This window comes from Penicillium griseofulvum (assembly GCF_001561935.1).
Source record: "Penicillium griseofulvum strain PG3 chromosome Unknown contig_84, whole genome shotgun sequence".
Classification (NCBI taxonomy): Eukaryota; Fungi; Ascomycota; class Eurotiomycetes; order Eurotiales; family Aspergillaceae; genus Penicillium; species Penicillium griseofulvum.
The window spans coordinates 78,172-96,199 of NW_024467475.1; the positions used below are offsets into that span (position 1 = coordinate 78,172).

At 51.0% G+C, this 18,028-nt stretch overlaps 5 protein-coding genes across 5 annotated transcripts; 3 read left to right on the forward strand and 2 right to left on the reverse strand.

Annotated features, from left to right (window-relative positions):
• Nucleotides 1–18: 18 nt before the first annotated feature.
• On the forward strand, nucleotides 19–1,842 carry ste7 (MAP kinase kinase Ste7; the record flags this gene model as incomplete). Its single annotated transcript, XM_040792297.1, has 4 exons — nucleotides 19–306; nucleotides 369–526; nucleotides 580–1,117; nucleotides 1,174–1,842. The coding sequence occupies 4 exons, from the start codon at nucleotides 19–21 to the stop codon at nucleotides 1,840–1,842; spliced, it is 1,653 nt and encodes a 550-aa protein (XP_040644264.1).
• A 2,396-nt stretch (nucleotides 1,843–4,238) lies between these two features.
• Nucleotides 4,239–6,444, reverse strand: PGRI_045850 (uncharacterized protein; the record flags this gene model as incomplete). Its single annotated transcript, XM_040792298.1, has 2 exons — nucleotides 4,239–4,659; nucleotides 4,709–6,444. 2 exons carry the CDS (start codon nucleotides 6,442–6,444, stop codon nucleotides 4,239–4,241), a joined length of 2,157 nt encoding a protein of 718 aa, XP_040644265.1.
• A 1,047-nt stretch (nucleotides 6,445–7,491) lies between these two features.
• Nucleotides 7,492–8,859, forward strand: PGRI_045860 (uncharacterized protein; the record flags this gene model as incomplete). The annotated part of the gene is made up of 1 exon (XM_040792299.1): nucleotides 7,492–8,859. The coding sequence occupies one exon, from the start codon at nucleotides 7,492–7,494 to the stop codon at nucleotides 8,857–8,859; it is 1,368 nt and encodes a 455-aa protein (XP_040644266.1).
• A 509-nt stretch (nucleotides 8,860–9,368) lies between these two features.
• Nucleotides 9,369–11,369, reverse strand: PGRI_045870 (uncharacterized protein; the record flags this gene model as incomplete). Its single annotated transcript, XM_040792300.1, has 2 exons — nucleotides 9,369–11,244; nucleotides 11,311–11,369. The coding sequence occupies 2 exons, from the start codon at nucleotides 11,367–11,369 to the stop codon at nucleotides 9,369–9,371; spliced, it is 1,935 nt and encodes a 644-aa protein (XP_040644267.1).
• Nucleotides 11,370–11,777: 408 nt separating this feature from the next.
• Nucleotides 11,778–17,954, forward strand: PGRI_045880 (anaphase promoting complex subunit 1; the record flags this gene model as incomplete). The annotated part of the gene is made up of 1 exon (XM_040792301.1): nucleotides 11,778–17,954. The coding sequence occupies one exon, from the start codon at nucleotides 11,778–11,780 to the stop codon at nucleotides 17,952–17,954; it is 6,177 nt and encodes a 2,058-aa protein (XP_040644268.1).
• Between the last annotated feature and the right edge of the window lie 74 nt (nucleotides 17,955–18,028).

Genomic DNA, 18,028 nt, shown 5'->3' on the forward strand with positions numbered 1-18,028 from the left:
CCCCCCAACCAAAACGCCATGGCGGACCAGTTCCAGGCTCGTACGTTGAAACGCAAGAATGTCAAAGGTCTTGCTCTCAATGCAGCCCCTAAACCCACCTCCAATCCTACCGATGGTGATGCACAGGCCCCTGGGCCTGTTGGGAATAGTGAAATCAACAACACAGACACGCTCGAAATCGGACTGGAGTTTCGCCTCGATCTTCGCAGTGAAGACCTGGTCACATTGAAAGAACTCGGCGCTGGAAATGGAGGTACTGTTTCTAAGGTGATGCACGCATCCACCAAGGTGGTAATGGCTCGAAAGGTGTGTATTTGTTTACTGTGTTTCTACTTTTTGGTCAGCTCTGATTCCCTCGTCCCCCGCAGATTATCCGTGTGGAGGCCAAAGAAAACGTGCGGAAGCAGATTCTACGAGAACTTCGAGTTGGACACGACTGCAACTGTCCTAATATCGTCACTTTCTATGGTGCATTCCAAAATGAAGCGAGGGATATTGTGCTATGCATGGAATATATGGATCTCGGGTAGGTGAACCGATATGGGAAACAAAAGGGATATATAGCTGACGAACAATTAGATCTCTCGACCGCGTTTCTAAAGATTTCGGCCCGGTTCGAGTCGATGTGCTAGGAAAGATCACTGAGTCGGTCTTGGCTGGTCTTGTCTACTTATACGAAGCCCACCGCATCATGCATCGCGATATCAAGCCGTCCAATATTTTACTTAACTCCCGTGGCAACATCAAGCTCTGTGACTTTGGTGTTGCTACCGAAACTGTTAACTCGATTGCCGATACATTCGTTGGAACTTCCACATACATGGCTCCCGAGAGAATCCAGGGAGGCGCCTATACAGTCCGTTCCGACGTGTGGAGTGTGGGCTTGACGGTCATGGAGCTGGCCGTTGGAAAGTTCCCTTTCGATCACTCCGACTCTGCTGCCGGAAACCGTGCTAGTGCAGGGCCGATGGGCATTCTGGATCTACTTCAGCAAATCGTTCACGAAACAGCGCCCAAGCTGCCCAAGAGTGATGCCTTCCCGCCTATCCTGCATGACTTTGTTGGGAAGTGTCTCTTGAAAAAGCCCGAGGAGCGCCCAACCCCACGGGAGCTTTATGTATGTTTATCTCTCTCTTTAGCCTGCTTCTTTTCGCATGTACTAACTCCTTTCAGGACAAAGATGCCTTCCTGCAGGCCGCGAAGCGCACACCAGTCAACCTCGAAGGATGGGCAGCGAGCATGATGGACCAAGACAAACGCAAGTCCTACTTGGGACCACCAATACCAACATCGCTCTCTAGAGATGCCTCGACGCCAACCTCAAACTCGACCTCCTCTCCTGCAGCTCCCACATCAGCCACTACCGGCAAACCCCCTCTCATCAGCAAGCCAATCCGAACCCCACAGCAGTCACCCTTCCCGTCAAACCAAGTATCAGGCGATATCCCTCTAAAGATCGCCAATGAGGTTCCATCCAGCCACCGTTACTACCCCCAGTCTCAACCCCACCCTCAATACTACTCATCGTCCTCGTCCCGGGCCACGCGGTCTCCGCCACCACCTTCTCTGGAGCATCTCTCGCTGGAATCAAACGATGACGATAGCCGATCCGGTCGTCGTGCGATGCGCCAGCACCTTAACGAGCCTGCTTCTGCCATTGATGCCCCATCCCATCCATTCATGAGCCCCCGCTCGAACAGCTCCAGCAACACCAATCCCCGCACGAACCTGCACTCGACGACGATGCCAATCCGCACCGCACCTCCGTCTGGCCCGCCTCCCCCACCACCTGTTTCGGCAGGCGGAAACTGGCGCATCCAACCAGGCACCACACCCCGGTAATCTGGTAGTTGATCTTGGATATATTTTCCTATTTAGTTTCCCTTGTCATGTTTATGTTCAGATGAATGTGCATATACACATGAAAAGCCGTTGTAATACGATCTCGGCTTTGATGATTGTGCACTGCTATTTTCTTGTCGGCTATGTTCTGTGTATTCATGGCGCTCTTGGATAGAACAAAAAAGAAGCTAAGACAAGCTGCCTTAACAGCAGTCTCTTTTTCTTCCATCTATGAGTATCCCTCTCTTTTTCAATTTTCTTTTTTTCCTTATTCAATGCTTCGATTACATCTGGCAACCCTATTTTGTTTCTGACTCTATCTTTACCTGGGATGTCTTCCTGCATTACACGGCGTACATAAATGCAATCTCATACTCGTTCTCTGGTAGAAACATATGGATCAGCCTTATAACTTTCCAAATCACTTCAGATCCTCAACCAACCTGTGGAATGTTTGCTGTCCAAGTACGTATAAATGCGCCTAGAGGAAAAAAAGCCAACGAACGAACGACCTCGACTGTTATCAACAGGCTCGCCAGAATAAACACATGAGCATCATGAAAACTCTCTCAATCAATTCTAGTATACTTGGTTGGCTTTCGACCTCGAACACCTTCAACCAAATCGGATCCAAGATTTACTTAATCAGATAGGCAAATGGCATGGCAACAGCTGTTACCACCGCGCTCAAACGCCAGAATAGTTTCTCCAGGGCTGTTGGGAACTCAAAGTTCCATGCTACGCAATGGACAGCGTCAAACAGAACCAGAGCAAACAAGCAAGCCATACTCATCACATATCCTGGCACTTTCTTTAGGACATTTCTGTGCGTGGCGTTGTTGGGTATCCAGACGCTGTATTTGGGACCGTAGCCCTGTGGACCAGCATTGGTCATGTCGATCAAGTCTTCTGCGGATGGGCGTTTGACTGCTTTCATGATACATGATGTTCGGACATTTCGGGGCTTATTTATCAACATGATATATGTGATCGAGGAGCACATTGCGAAAGACAAGGTAAAAATCTCGAGCTGGCTTGTGGAGAGATTTCGGCCTAGTCGTACACCGAGCTGAATGAACATCCACCGTTGACGATATCTGAAGTAATGTTAAGGACCTGACGAGGAAGTCACTGCCAAGATCCAGAGAATCCTGTGACAGGTAGGATAGTTTTCCAATGATTCCAAGTTCACGGGCAAGGAGTAGCTGATTCGCATCTACCGCCCATAGATTGCCACAAAGAAGAGTGAGGTTTCCAACCCAGTCCTTGTATGGCATGTTGGACAATTTTTTCTTCCGTTAAGCCCTGAGAAACCATGCTATTTGTTTTTTCAATGGCCAGCATATTGGATCTATCCAAAGCCCAGTCGATTTTGCCAATCACATTCGATATCCTCTTTATTGACTTCTGAAGTGCCTGTGGACTCCGTATTCCCTTCGGAAGATCTTTTATAGAGGGAATCTCTTGAGTATCGGGAGGATCAGAATTTGCAAATTGAATTGGGAATCCCCCCCCCCTCCATGTTGGCGTAGTGTATATGGGATTCAGACCATGGGATGCCATCTTGCTCCTAAATCTCTACAAATCGGGCCTTGAGTTTCCAGACAGAGCACATATCACGACACGCCATTCCGAATACCCATTCTGGTGCGAGAATGTTGATAGTCATCCATTTGAGCTTCTTGGAGAACCGCCAAAGCGTTCGCAGACACTTTTGGCGTTTCTTAAATGGTGTCGACTAGATTAGGACATTTAGACGGAGAGTAGACCATGTGCAAAGGCATATCACACCGAGGCAAGGCCAGACAATATCTAAAGTCCCTTGAGTATTTGCCGAGGAAACAAAGCCTGCCGTCTCTAAAGGGTATGTCCAGTTGCTGTAGAATATCTGCATTCTGCGAATAGCTCTCTAGTCAAAAAGGGCAGCTATGTTGATTTTTGTGCGGGAATTAATAAATAAAATCAAAAGTGCTATGGGCGAAGAAAATAGTTCAATACTAATTATTGTCACTGGTATATTAATCCTTGTCTTATGGCGTATCTAGGCTGTTTACTCCATGAACTGTATAATCGGTTTGTTCCAAGGGCTACTCTGTCACAGTTTCATATATGTTTCAAAGAATCTACGAAACAGATAATACAACAGACTCAATATATGAGGCTGAAGGAGGGCGTCTACAGTGTGACTAGAAACATCTTGACTGGCTGAAAATTTAGATATTCAGCCGTAAAAAACATAACCGAGGTGTACAGAGCTGTGTCCATAAAGCAAACAGTTTCTCGAGACCAGTAAAAAAAAAAGGTAATAGGGGCAAACCCACAAGCAAAATAATAACGCAAATGCATAAAAGTCAGTCCTGAACACCAAACAAACCCCACGACAAATCACATATTTTCTATTTCATCATGAGTTCTGGCCCAGCTAGTTGACTGGGACCAGGGGGTGCATGGCCAACACCCGGGGTCGATGGCGCAGGAGCAAGATCCTGCATCGGGATTGATACAGACGACTTTCCACCTCGAGTACTGTTACTTCCACCGCGGCCAGTGTTCCCAGTGCCGCCACCACGGCCACCACGACTTTCATGGGCAGCGGATGCAGTAGTGGCAGCGCGGTCGCTGCCACCATCGGTCTTCTTGTTGCCCCGCGGGCGGCGTGAGGTGCCACCCCGAGAGCCGGGTCCGCGCAATGGTAGGCCAGTATCTTGGGAGACGGGCACGGCAGCTGCAATAGGAACGTGTGGGTGTGAGGTCACGGTCCGACCCCGACCTGTTCCTCGCCCGCGGCCACGGCCACGTTTGATTGTACCGTCAGCGCTGCAGATAATTAGTATATGTATAGTTAGGGAATAGTAAGTAGACGTACCGTTCCACCTGAACCTTCTCTCCCTCAGGGACTAGTGGCCCGCTGTAGACAAAGAATCCATCCTTGCTGGCAGCAGCCTGTTCCTGCCACACCATTTCGGTGTCATCCACAAACGGATCATCACGGTCATATTCTTCAACCTTCTTACGTCGCTTCTTCTTTCCATCGCTAGCCTCCGAGGGCGCACCGTTGGTTCCCGCCCCAGTGCCGCCCATGGGAACGTCGCCATCCATATCACTATCGCGTTCCGCATCAAGGCTCAGGTCCTCGTCGGCACTCTCGCCGGCAGAGATTCCTTTGGTATTCTTATCATTTCGTTCTAATGCGGCCCCGGCAGCTGCCACACGAGCCATGCGCGCTTTATGAGCGGCCAGACGAGGGTGCAAGGCAGCGAAGCCATACTGCTCTTCTGCAAGCCGTGCAAAGTTGACAATCTGGTTGCCCTTTTGTAGCGGAACATGAACGATGATGTTGGGTGTGCTACGCGAGTCAGGCGACTTTGAAGAATCATCCCCGCCGAACAGCGCGTTTGTGATCAAGCCAGACCCTTGAGGCAGATGGGGGGCTTCTTTGGCGGGTCGAGCTGGCTTGGGAGATGAGGCTTTTGATGCCGGCGCAGTAGCTGTGCTCTTTTCCTTCTTGGCATTGGCTGCGGACTGCTCTTTGTCGATTTCCATTGATTCGGCTGGTTGCTGTTTGGACGGAGGGGACTGCACAGCGGGTTCGGGTTGCGCAGGAGGTTGAGGCTGCCGGATCGCTGGCGGAGACGGTTCATGTTTCGGAGTTTGTGATGGCGTTGGCCGCTGTTCAGTAGGTGGGTATGGGGTGGTGTAGGGGGCGGACTGAGATATGGCCTGCGGGATTTGCATGGCTCCACGAGAAGTAGAGGGAATGGGAAGGGGCGACGGTGCTAAGGGCGTATGTGAGGGTGTGGGAACCATCGCAGGCGGTGCCGGTGAAGAGAGGCCGGATACATGGCCAGAGGAGGAGCGCTGGAGCGGATTGTATATTTGTTGAGAGTTCTGGGCTGGCGGGTCGATAATGCTTGAGATCGCCGGTGATGCACTGGCACGATAAGCATTGCGAGGAGAAACTGCACGAGCAGAAGGACTGTATGACGGTGCTGGAGATGGATTGTCAAACGCAGAGCGAATAGGGTCGAAGTTTTGTCCGCTAGTTCGTTGAGGTGGTGGTTGTGGCACTGGGGGTTGCGATTGCGATTGTGGGCGAGTGTGTTGCGACAGGTGATACGAAGCTCCCGAAGCCGGAGGAGGGCGTGGATTTGTGTAAGCAGTTGGAGCAGATTGAGGAGGGTGAGGAGCCTGAGGAAGTTGAGGAGGTTGAGGGGGTTGAGGGGGTTGAGGGGGTTGAGGTTGAGATATTTGTGTATGTTGAGTAGGCTGACCAGGTTGGGTGGGCTGAACAGGTTGAGGCGTTGTAGGGGCGTATGGAGGGCTTCGGGCGTCTAACGGAGCCCTCGTTTCGTCTGCCGCGGGCTCCAGTTTGGGCTTTTTCCGTGAAGCAGTGTTTGATTTCTCTCTTGGGCGACGAGGAGCTCGGGCCGGTTTTTCTTTAGCCTCTTTGGGTTCCTTGTTCTTCTTTGGATCGGGATCCTCATCCTTCTTACGACGCGACCGCCTGGCGGTACCGGAAGCACGTCGGGCGCCTGTATCAGGTTTGACATCAGTGTCAATGGGCCCTTCTTTAGGTAAACTCATATTAGGAGGATCCGACATAATTTGGGAAGTTCACAACAAATTGATAAAATAACAAAATGGATCAAGATTGTGAAGAAAATCGGGTGGTGAAACGTGTCGGTATCAGGTCTCGGGAAAGCAGAGATTGGGAAAAGGAACACAAGAAAGATAAGATGGTGACGGAAGAGAGAAAATACCAAGAAAACGCGGGAAAAGTGGAAAAAGAAAGGGACGAAGGGAAATTTGTTGAGAGAAAGAGAGAACAGAAACAAGGGAAAAGGGAGAAGAAAAAAAAAAGGGAAAAAAAAGGGAAGAAAGGGGAGAGAGAAAGCAAGCAGATTGGAATTAAAAGCACATTACATCGGCAAAGTACAACTGAACTACAATTTGATATGTCAAAGCTCTATATTTGTAAAAACATGGGGAAATTACTGTATAACTCTTATATAGAAGTTATATCATAGAGCTATATATCTCTTATAATATGTAGAATTCTTTCTTACTATCATTGAATATTGGAGAAATCTCATATTCCATTCCCCTGCGGATCTTTTAGGCTAGAACCGTAAGTTGTACTCTGTACCTGATACAGGGATGGCTTCATTTACCGATCTCGTGTTATTCATGATCAGGTGATCACCATATTTTGAGGTTTAGATCTGATTTGGGCTTTCTATTTCCTTCTTTTTTTTTATATAGATAATACAAGTTAAAGTATAGTATTGATCCTTGTGTATCCCCATGGAGGCTCATTATAGGGACGAATATCAACTTCAATGTTGGTAAATATCATCTAGCTGACGTAGAAAAAGAAAATTTAACATCATTTATTATATACTAGTTAATTAAAATGACCCAATTCAGCATATAATCATTCATTTACAATAATAGAAGATCTAGGCGAGTTGTATAGATGCCACAGATCAATGTGAGGAACCTAATTGGGACTAGCATATCCGCCATCTTCAACTAACCTATTCTGGTTAGACTATTCTGCAGCCCCATTTTAGCTTTGGGAGCCGCATTGGCATCTCCCCGCGCTGACATAACCTTTTTTTTTCTCCTCTTCACAAGTATTCACACATCATGGCTTTTCGCGGTGAACGTTTCCTTCTCGATCTAGATGAAGAATCTGGTACTCCAGAGATACCATCTCCATTCTCCCTCGTCGGTGAGATCCAAGAACGGGCTCCCTCCACCGCCATTCCCCCCGCGCCTAAATTGCCCGCATCATCGACTGGGTTCCCTGCCCCTCGCCAGAGAAAACCATCTTCCTTCAAACAGCGACGATCAAACCACCCCACACCTCCAGCTCCTGTCCCTACTGAACCGACTGCCCAGGATGACAAGAAAACTATCGATGAGGAGAATCGCCGTCAACTGGCGGCCATGTCGGACGCGCAGATCCAACAGGAACGAGAGGAGCTGATGGAACAAATGGATCCTGGACTTCTCAAACGATTCCTCCGCAGAGCAAACATTGAAGAGGACCAAAAGACAGAATTTTCACCGCCAGCACCTGTGGCGGACGAGAAATCTAAGCCGAGGAAATCAGTTTCGTTCAACATTCCTCCATCTGCACCGGTTGCTGCGACCCAAAGCGCACAGTCTCATTCTCTATCCAAAGAATCACCTAAGCCGCACCCTCGCAATGAAGATCTCGCTCCTCCCACCCTCCCTCAAGACCTCCACCCGGCCTCTCAGCGGCCCTCCCTTGACCCAGCTACTCTCGAAACCTTCCACTTCCCTCAGCCAACAAAGCCAATGCCGGTCTTGGACCCATCTTCCCCATCTTTCCTATCAGATCTCCAGTCACACTACTTCCCCGAGATAGCCCAAGATCCATCAACGCTCTCATGGCTGCAGCCCCTCTCTGCCGACGAAGAAGACCCAGACTCAACGTCAGCCTACCACCCAACCAGCAATGCCATCTCAATGGCGCCTTCGGCAATCCGCTTCTCACTAACAGGCACCATTCTTGCTCCCGAAACATCCCTCTCCCTCCCGACAACTATGGGCCTTCACCATCATGGCGAGGATCCGCATGCCGCGGGCTACACAATCCCCGAGCTGGCAATTCTGGCACGCTCCACATTCCCCGCTCAGCGATGCATCGCATGGCAGGTCATCGGTCGGATCTTATTCCGACTTGGCCGGGCAGAATTTGGTGATCGGGGCGGGCCACTGTCCGATGGATTGTGGTTTGTTATTGAAAAGGAGGGTATTGTTGCTGGTATGCTTGCCGAGGCCGATGGAGCCGCTGGTCAGACCCAGGGTAGAAATAAGAGCAAGAATGCAAAAGATGACGAGGAGGGTGGTAACTTGCCTCTTGCGTCCGGCGTTGGTCGTCATGCTAGTGCTGCTGCGTGGGCGGTTGAGGGTATCTGGCTGTGGCAGAAGGGTGGTGGTGGTGATCGTGGGTTGTTGAAGGAAGGCCAGCATCGATCTCTGTAGTTGGTGTTCTCATTTCGTTTTGTTGAGAAGTAAACTAACAGTAGAAAGATATTTTTATGCACAAAGGACAAAATGCCATGATAATGTTCAATTGTAATTTTTACAGAGCTACGGTTTCTAACTTGAAATGTCCCATCATGCCCATGTTCACTCGCATCCAACTTTGGCCATCCCCTCCTCTGCCCACCGCGGCCATCGATGTAGGAGTCGTCAAGAGACAAATCGATATCCGCAGTAGAACAGAGACGAAGAAGGAACCCCGAAGCCAAATACGAGAATTGCAACGGAATGTTGCAATGTCAGCGGGTCGTGCATAGCACTTTTGCAATGGTCATTGATATATCGCATCCGATACAGAGCTTATTCACTTCCGCAGAAGGAATTTCAAGGCATGGATCTCGCCTTGCGCTCCACCTTACAGCGCGAAGAATATCCTATAAGGGAGTAGAACGTGAGCACAGCAGAAACAAGAAACTTGAGGTATGGGTATTAGTAGACTATGACTAAGGTTAGGCGAAAACACGAGTCCGTTTCACGGGGCTGCCCATGCGCATAGACGCGTTTCCACCGGTCATACCATTCAGTAGACGACCCATTCCTTCCACGTCTAGTTCTCCTCGTCGGAGCATCAGCTGGTCGGTCTCTGATGTTTCTTCCTGTTTCACTACAGGCAGGCTTTCTTCGACAGATTCTGTCAACCTCGGAGCGAGAATCATGATCTGGTGCTCTGCTGCCACGAGTACATCGAAGGCTTGTCGCTCTGCTTGCCGGGATCGGCGTGCTGGTGCAGGTAGGTGTCCAATTGCCTGGAAGTTCTGGCCCATCAAGTTCACGTCTTGGAAAGGAGAAACGCGGCATCGATTTGATGAATCAAATGTGCCAGTGCTTTTGACAGCGTTGCGCCACAGAGACAATAAGCTCGTGATGACCGCGCTCTGGCGGCCGTGACGAAGCAGGATCGACTCGTCGGGCAATGCGTCTGAGGATGCATTTGTCTGCAAGACAGAGATTTGGCCGCGGTGGGACGGACTGGCTGTGTTCATCGATCCCTTCAGCAACCCATCTTCGCGTACACGCCTTGTGGATGGTGTCATAGGCGCGAATCGGGATCGCTGCTCCGTCTCGGAGTTGGTGTTGGAAAGTGGTGTCATAATACGGCCGCAGACAGCATATGCGGTTAATGAACCACCAGTCACACCTTGGACACTTGTCTGGCGGTGCAGGGGGCCCTTAACAGCACCAGGACCGGCACCTTCGATATCCCATACGCCCCATTCACCGTCTTCGAGAAGCACCATAACTGCTCGTCCGCCTAGCACCCAGTCGGCATCAATGATTCTCTTCCGCCGGGGAAGTCCGTTGGGTCCTTGCTCAAAGCCGGGGTACAGACTGATCAACCAGCGACCTTCCGTGTCGATAGTTTCGTAATCTTCTTGTGGCACGGAAGCCCGCCGTGAGGATTTCAAAGTCTTTCTGACAAAGCAAGAATAAACCTTAACGCAGCCGCTGTGAAATGCAACAAGCAGGTTGGCATGGCGGACGGATGGCCATGTTGATGGGTTAAAGGCAATCGTCTGGGCAGGTGCTGGCAAGAGGCGCCGCTGAGAGACAATATCTTCTTCCACAAGACGCAATGAGGATTCCTCGCGGATTGGAATTCGGTGTAGCAACAGCGCACCGCATCCCTCTGCAGAATGCGTAGCCACGAGCAGATCCCATTTACCAAAATTTCCGAATCGGCCTCGCGACTTTCGCTGGTCTTGCTCATCCTCAAATTCACGACAGGTGAACGTAATAGATACACCGCGTGGAATATCTTGATGAGTGGTGGCCCCATTGACCGTGAGGGTTTGGATGTGCCAGCTCTTGGAATCCGTCTGCGCAGGGTGAGGAGGCACAAGTGGCAGAGTCACCACTTTTGTCGACAGGTCGGAGCAAACCACCGACAGAACGATTGTGCTTCTTAGGATAGGTGGAAAGGGATCTAGAGGGGAGCGGTCTTCCTCGGGGAGAACACGAGGCACCGCCACATCCAGCACCCGGCTTCCAAGGGGAATATCAATCTGTCGTAGAATCTCTTCATATGGAGCAGCGGGATCAACCTCGCTCTCTTCCAAACTGAACTCAACGACCGGCTCTTCTTGTACAGGTTCGGGTTCCTCATCCTCATCGGAGTCAATGATCATGGCTGAATCGTGATCCGCATTGTTTCCTGTGGGTTTCTGCTTCGCTTGAGGCTCAACCGGCTTTAGTTCTGTGAACCGTCTCCCTCCTCTCCACACAATTTTTAGTCCAGTATCATAGCCGTAGATAATGACCGAGGAGCCATTCGGGGCTCGAAGTGGGTAGCCTTTGGCTGTGTGGATGCGATGCGAGAGCGGATAGCTAAAGATTTTGCAAAACGAGGTCAGCGTCAATCCAAATACCATGACCAATGCGCATCACCCGTACCTGATCTGCAAGCCATCATCTCTAGTCCGGACCAAGGGAGTAGTAGGAAATGAGGGCATTGTGCTAGTTGCGATGCTGTCGAGTTACAGGTAGCTTCGAGCACAGGCGCCACAGCGCACCGCAGGGGTGATAGACCGTCGAAGATTTGAAGGTAAAGTAAGACCTAATTACTGAATGCTTGTTCCTAAACAAAAGCAAACAGAGAGAAGGATGTTAAGAGGTAGGGAGAGTGGAAGGTTGCGTAGATGGAGAAAGGAAGTTGTTTTGGTCGGGAAGCAAAGAGAAGTCGATCCAATCCGCGTTCCAGCGCGTCTTCCCAACTTCGACATTCAACCACTCGGCATGTCTTCTGGGCGCACCGTTGATTAAACTTACGTGAACAATGGAAATGATTTCAACGATTTCAACCGCAGAACTGTTTGTGACGGCGCAATACGATCGCTACCCCGGCTGCTAATCAGCTCACCATGGCGTCAGTTCGCTCTTTGGGCGTCCACGAACCCTCAGCCGTCTCCTACCTAGTCTCAGAGGGAATTCTCCCTCCTGAACCCTCAAGAGATTATTATAACTGGACGATATGCGTTGACGAAAGCGGATTGACTGGCCCCGTGGACGATGAGTTAGTATGGACGAAACACTGTGTTGTATGGTCCCGCGCAGGGATGGTGAAGCGAGTATTTCGAATGGACCCCGAGAAAGAAGATATTCGACATGCTCTATTCACTCGGTTTGCAGTGGGAGACACCAAACGCTCTAAAACCACGTCTCCAAGTCGACCTGAAGCAACTATTGGCACGCAGAAACAAAAGCGGACTGAAACGTTCTCAACGTTGGATCTACATGGAGATGCACGAGTGGCAGTCGTAGCTCCCCAGAACTCCAATGAGGCTCTTTCTAGGGCTTTGGTTGTAGTCCTCAAATCGCAAGCTCATATCTTCTTCGTGGCGGGCAATAGCCATACGATTCCCCTTCCATTTGAGGTTGAATCTGTGTTTGCTACGCCTCGAGGTCTTATCCTCCAAAGAAAGGTCCAAGATGAAAATGGTGGCAGTCAACATCCGACTGCGCCTCCGAATTCTTTCATGTCTGCTTCGCTCTTTGACCCTGGCGCCTCTCAACCATTCTCTCTCGGCAAAAGCAAGCGTCCATCGACGAAATCGTCATCTGTTCCGGGTCCTTCTTGGGTGCCAAATGCCAGCTCAAGCACGGATTTACCCCGGGTTTTCTCCCTCATTAACCCTCATTCCGAGATGGGCCTGATTGTGACATCCCAAACTTCCCGCTGGCTTCAGAGCAGCATCAATAGCACCAGAAGAAGGCCATCGGGACTAGAGGTGTTGGACCCTGTGGATGAGATTGTATACATCTCTCCAAAAGACGAACTCCCGGGCACCAATAGACCAAATAGTGGCCCTTTGATTTTGGTGGTTACGATAAACACAACTACAGGTATCTATACGATCTGGACTGCGCGATACAAAGATGATGAATCAAGCGGCTCAATGAAAGATAAAACCAGACGGGAAACAGGAGGTACCCGGTCAGTAAGGCGAAGCTCGCATTTCGGGATGGCTACTGGCGCAACAACACCGGCCGGTCGCTCTGGAGCAACCCGAGAGAGCTTTGGGCCTCGAACCGACAACTGGCCTTCCACTCAGCTATCTGAAGGAAAGAATGACGCTGAAGATGACTTGGCTTCGAGAGTAGCCCAAGACTTTGGAGATGTCGGCGTCCCCCTCAAAACATCAAGACGGGTCAGCTCACTGCTCGCCCGAACAGATCTTGCAACTAGCCAGGACCGTATCACTTTCTCAGACTTAGCCACTGGCAGTCAGTCCAGCACCATGGGGCATGGTGCCGGATTCAGGCAGTCTATAGGAGGAGCGAGCGCTCGTGGAAGCTTTGGTTTCAACCCTCGAGGCTCTCTGCCTCCAGGCACAGGGTCTGTTTACAGCACAGCAGGCAGCTTTTTAGATACCCCAGTGGACAAGCTACTCGAAGAGCTCAACAGTGACAGTCTCACTTCTGGGTTCGACAACATTGCCCTACGCGACTCGACATCAGGACTCCCAGAAGAACTTTTATTGACCAAAGTTGAAAGTTTCTCGTCCCAATTCTCGGGTAATTTCCAAAAAGAACCAGCATCTCGAAGGTTGAAGGTCTCTACATTGGCGTCCAGTGAGTTTGGAAGCGCCCACAAAGGCAATACAGCTTCCCTGGCAGTATACATCGTGGACCAAGAGGCACAGAAATTAACTATTGTGAATCTGAGGGCGGACCGAGAACCAACTCCTAGGAGCCAAAAGAAAAAGTCCAAGACCGCCGAGCAGCGTCCGTTACTCGTGCGTGCGGTAAGGATCCAAAATGTTTCAAATGTCTTGGATACTTGTACAATCTCCGATGGAGATCTTTCGCGAGTACTCTCACTAAGTGAAACGGAAAACGGACACCGCGAGCTATCATTGCAAACCCTGTGGGGTAGTCCCGTCAAAGTCGAAGTTCCTGTGCCACTTCAGCTGTATGAACCGGATGGCATCTCTGCCAACAAACTCGAAAGTCGCCCGAGAGAAAGTGGTGTTAACCGGGTCATGGTAGATCCCGACCTCGTCTTCAACAAGTTTGATCATGGGTGCTCTCGAGGGAAGATCGACCTCGTGGATGCCAATCAAAAGCGCCACAGACTTCAAATCCGGATGGAACCTCGCAACGAACTGGTGAAGAAAATACTCAAGATCTGCAAGTTTGCCTTGCGTGAGTCCGAGAAAGCGGGCGATGGCATCACGGTGGCATGGTGGGAGGTCATGAAATGGCTTCGGGGCAAGGAGGAAAACAACATTGAGTGGACCGCCATGACAATCGTCTTGTTGAGTCTAGCAACTCCATTCGTTACCCCTCCCCAAACGCAGGCCCCCAAACGAGCGCGCCGCAAGAAGGGTCTACTCAGATCAAGTAGTGGAGGACAGCTGGATCTGGAAAGCTGGGAGTCCATGCTGGACCTGGAGTCTGGCTCATCCGGTGTCGTAGCTCCGTGGATGATGGACAGTTCCTGGGGGTGGATCGTTGAACAAGACGCAATTGAGGGTCTCATATCAGGAGATGTACCCAAAGATGCCAATGCAAGTCGATCCACATATCGCCAGAATTCGTACCTGATCCGGTGCATCGCCCTCAGCCGTGAATTCGTCCAAAGTCCCCAAGGCCTCAAGGCTGCTGGCCGCGACGGCTACCTCCCTGTCTCTGAAGCATTCTCGGAGAACACAAGATGTACCGCACTATGCAGTGTTCTCGTGGCCTTGCATCTATTGCGTGAAGAACAAAAGCTCTCCACCTGCGACACGGAGGAGTCTCAAAGGTCTCTAGGGTTACTTGCTCCTATTCTCGCACAATTGGGTGGCTGGCTAGGATGGGAGTCTTGGAAATGGACCGAGGATGCCTATTATGGCACCGAAATGGCCAGTATGGAGCGCTGGCAGTTTGAGGATAATAGCCATATCGCTGGGCTACAGGTTCCCACAGAACCCTTCCCGCCTCCATCAATCTTCGAATTTCTCATGGGTGCTGCTGCTCATCGGAGCCCTACACCGTTTGTTTCTCTCCTCGATATTGTAAATGCGTCTGAGCGAACCCCCAGGAAAGGGCGAATCTGGCGCGAATGTTTCAGCATTACACCACGGACGTGTGCGTTGAATGGCTTCTTCACGGAAGTTCACGGCGTGTCGACCCCCTTGGAAAAGATCAAGCTTTTGCAGCGTTGGGGGTTCACGAAGAGTGTCATTGACAGCTTCCCAGAAGGTGTCAGCGCACCGCTCTATGAAGCCGTTATGCAATGCCAGATCGAAGCATCCACGTCCTGGAATGCGACGCTCCTAGAGCTGATTGACAGAGAAGACCTTTACATGTCAATGAACCCGGCCCAACCCAATTCAATGGCAGCGCCGCAGCAGCTTAACCATAATGCCATCCGAGATTTCCATTATATCAGCAGCTCGGCACTCGATATCGATGCCATCTACGCCTTTGAGGCCTCTGCAGAGGCTGATCGGCACTCAGTCACCAGGCTGATATTCCGAGAGGATAAGCGATTCATAGAAGCAGGCAAAGTACTAAACCAGTCCAAAGCGCCGGTGGCAGAGTGCATAGCCGAACCTGGCTGGAGTGACTCGGACTTGTTAGAGGCACAGAAAGAAATCGTGCAGCTCGTGACAGTTCGGACATTGTCTACTCCAGCAGGTCGTGCAATGCTCACTTTTAGTGGCCGATTGCCTTTGCTGACTGAGAAACTGCCAATTCCTTCATTTTCCCTGCAGTGCGTCATGAAGCCGGACAATGTCACAGTCAGCGCGGATAGATCGGCGTTCTCAGAAGAAAAGGTCTGCTGGGCCTTCTTCCACAACGGCGTGTCAACCGGTCTAGCGATCTCCAAGGCCTCCAAAGGTATTGATACCTCATGGATCTTGTTCAACAAGCCACAGGATCTTACCAACCGACATGCTGGATTTTTATTGGCTCTGGGTCTGAATGGCCATCTTAAATCATTGGCCAAGTGGGTTGCTTTCAAGTACCTTACTCCCAAGCATACTATGACATCAATTGGTCTCCTGCTCGGTCTCTCTGCGTCGTACCTAGGCACAATGGATACTTTAATCACACGCTTGCTTTCAGTGCATGTTACAAGAATGCTTCCACTTGGAGCAGCTGAGCTGAACCTGTCGCCGTTGACTCAGACTGCTGGAGTTATGGGCATCGGTTTACTTTACTGTGGCTCCCAGCATCGTCGCATGAGCGAGATCATGCTCTCTGAAATCGAAAATAATGAGCAGGACGAGCAAGCTGCTGCCACCGGAGAGGACCTCCGCGACGAAGGATATCGTCTGGCCGCAGGCTTTGCCCTTGGTTTCATTAACCTAGGCAAAGGCGATGACTTGCGAGGCATGCGCGATATGCACATTGTTGAACGGCTATTGGCAATCTCCGTGGGCACTAAGACCGTCGAAATCGCCCACGTACTCGACCGCGCCACGGCTGGCGCGACCATTGCCCTTATGATCATCTTCATGAAGACAAACGACTCGGTACTAGCCAAGAAGATTGATATCCCTGATACTACTGTTCGCTTCGACTATGTGAGGCCAGATCTGTTCCTGTTGCGAACACTAGCACGACACTTGATCATGTGGGATAGTATCAAACCAACTACTGAGTGGATCAGCCAGAGTCTACCCGAAGTCTATCGGGAACGATCGCGACTCACGGATGTGCGCCGGCTGCGCAGCGAAGATATGCCATTCTTCAATATTATTGCAGGCCTTTGCTTTGCTGTCGGTCTCCGCCATGCTGGATCGGGACAAACACAGGCCCGAGATCTTTTGATGTTTTATCTTGACCAGTTTATCCGCATCTCACGGCTATCTGTGCGAAGCTACGATGCTAGACTGGCGCGCAATTCGGTTCGGAACTGCCAAGATGTCGTGGCCCTATCTGCCGCGGCAGTGATGGCCGGCACGGGTGATCTAGCTCTGTTCCGGAGGCTGCGCTCGCTCCATGGTCGAATCGACGCCGATACACCATATGGCAGTCACATGGCGGCACACATGGCTATCGGGGTACTTTTCCTTGGAGGAGGCAGCCACACACTTGGCACATCCAACCGCGCGGTGACCGCGCTCATCTGCGCATTCTACCCGATCTTCCCAACAACTGTCCTTGATAACAAGTGCCACCTCCAGGCCTTCCGTCACCTCTGGGTTCTTGCTGCCGAACCTCGATGCCTCGTCCCTCGTGATCTTGATACCCGCCGCCCAATCTCGATCCCTATTACTATAACATCTCATGACGAGACCACCCGCACCATTGGCGCCCCCTGTCTACTGCCAGATCCTAACAGCATTTCCCGTATTGAGATTCGTGGACCAGATCACTGGCCGCTCGTTCTAGACTTCAGCCAGAACGATGCCCTACGCGAGAAATTCCTCCGTGGCGACCCATCCGTCTACCTTCGCCGCAAGGCTACCTATAGTCCAAGCTCATCAACCTCCGTCTTTGCCTCCACCCTGACCGGTCTCAGTGAAGCCCAAGACATTCTCCCAGCAACCTCTGGTCCGCTCTCAAACCCCGCTAAGGGCCTCCCACCCTCGGCATGGCCAACTCGCATGGCCTTACTCACCGGCAAGCCATCCGCAGCGATGACTCCATCCCAAAACCCCTGGGACTGGGTCTTCCACCTCCCCTCCCTACAAGACCTCGACATCCGCGAGCGCTCCCTTGTCCTCCCTGCTTCGTTCCCGATGCGTTCTGCGCGCATCAGCACCGATCTTGTCACGGTGCCCCCTTGGCTGCGTACCTCAGCCGTAGATGCGAGACTTGCTCTGTCCCATACCGTGCGTAACATTGTGCAATCCGCACGTGGCCGCGGCGCTGATCCAGACCAAATTCGTGATCGGATCTGGCAGCTTCGTCTGTTGTTTGATTGGCTGGATCGTACTCAGCCTGGTGATGAACGCGACCATCTTTCGACTAGAGGGCTACTGTCCCCGACACAGGGTCAGCCATCTGGGCTGTGGTTGCGGAGAGACTTTGTTGAAGAAGCTCGATGGCAGGTTTGGGGTGTGCAGGTTGGAGATCTTGAGGGAGAGACTCAGATATAATTGTATTCGCATGAAGGAAAGAGATCAAGTTCCCCAATGCTATAAGTTCTATTTTTTTCTTTCTTCTTCAATAT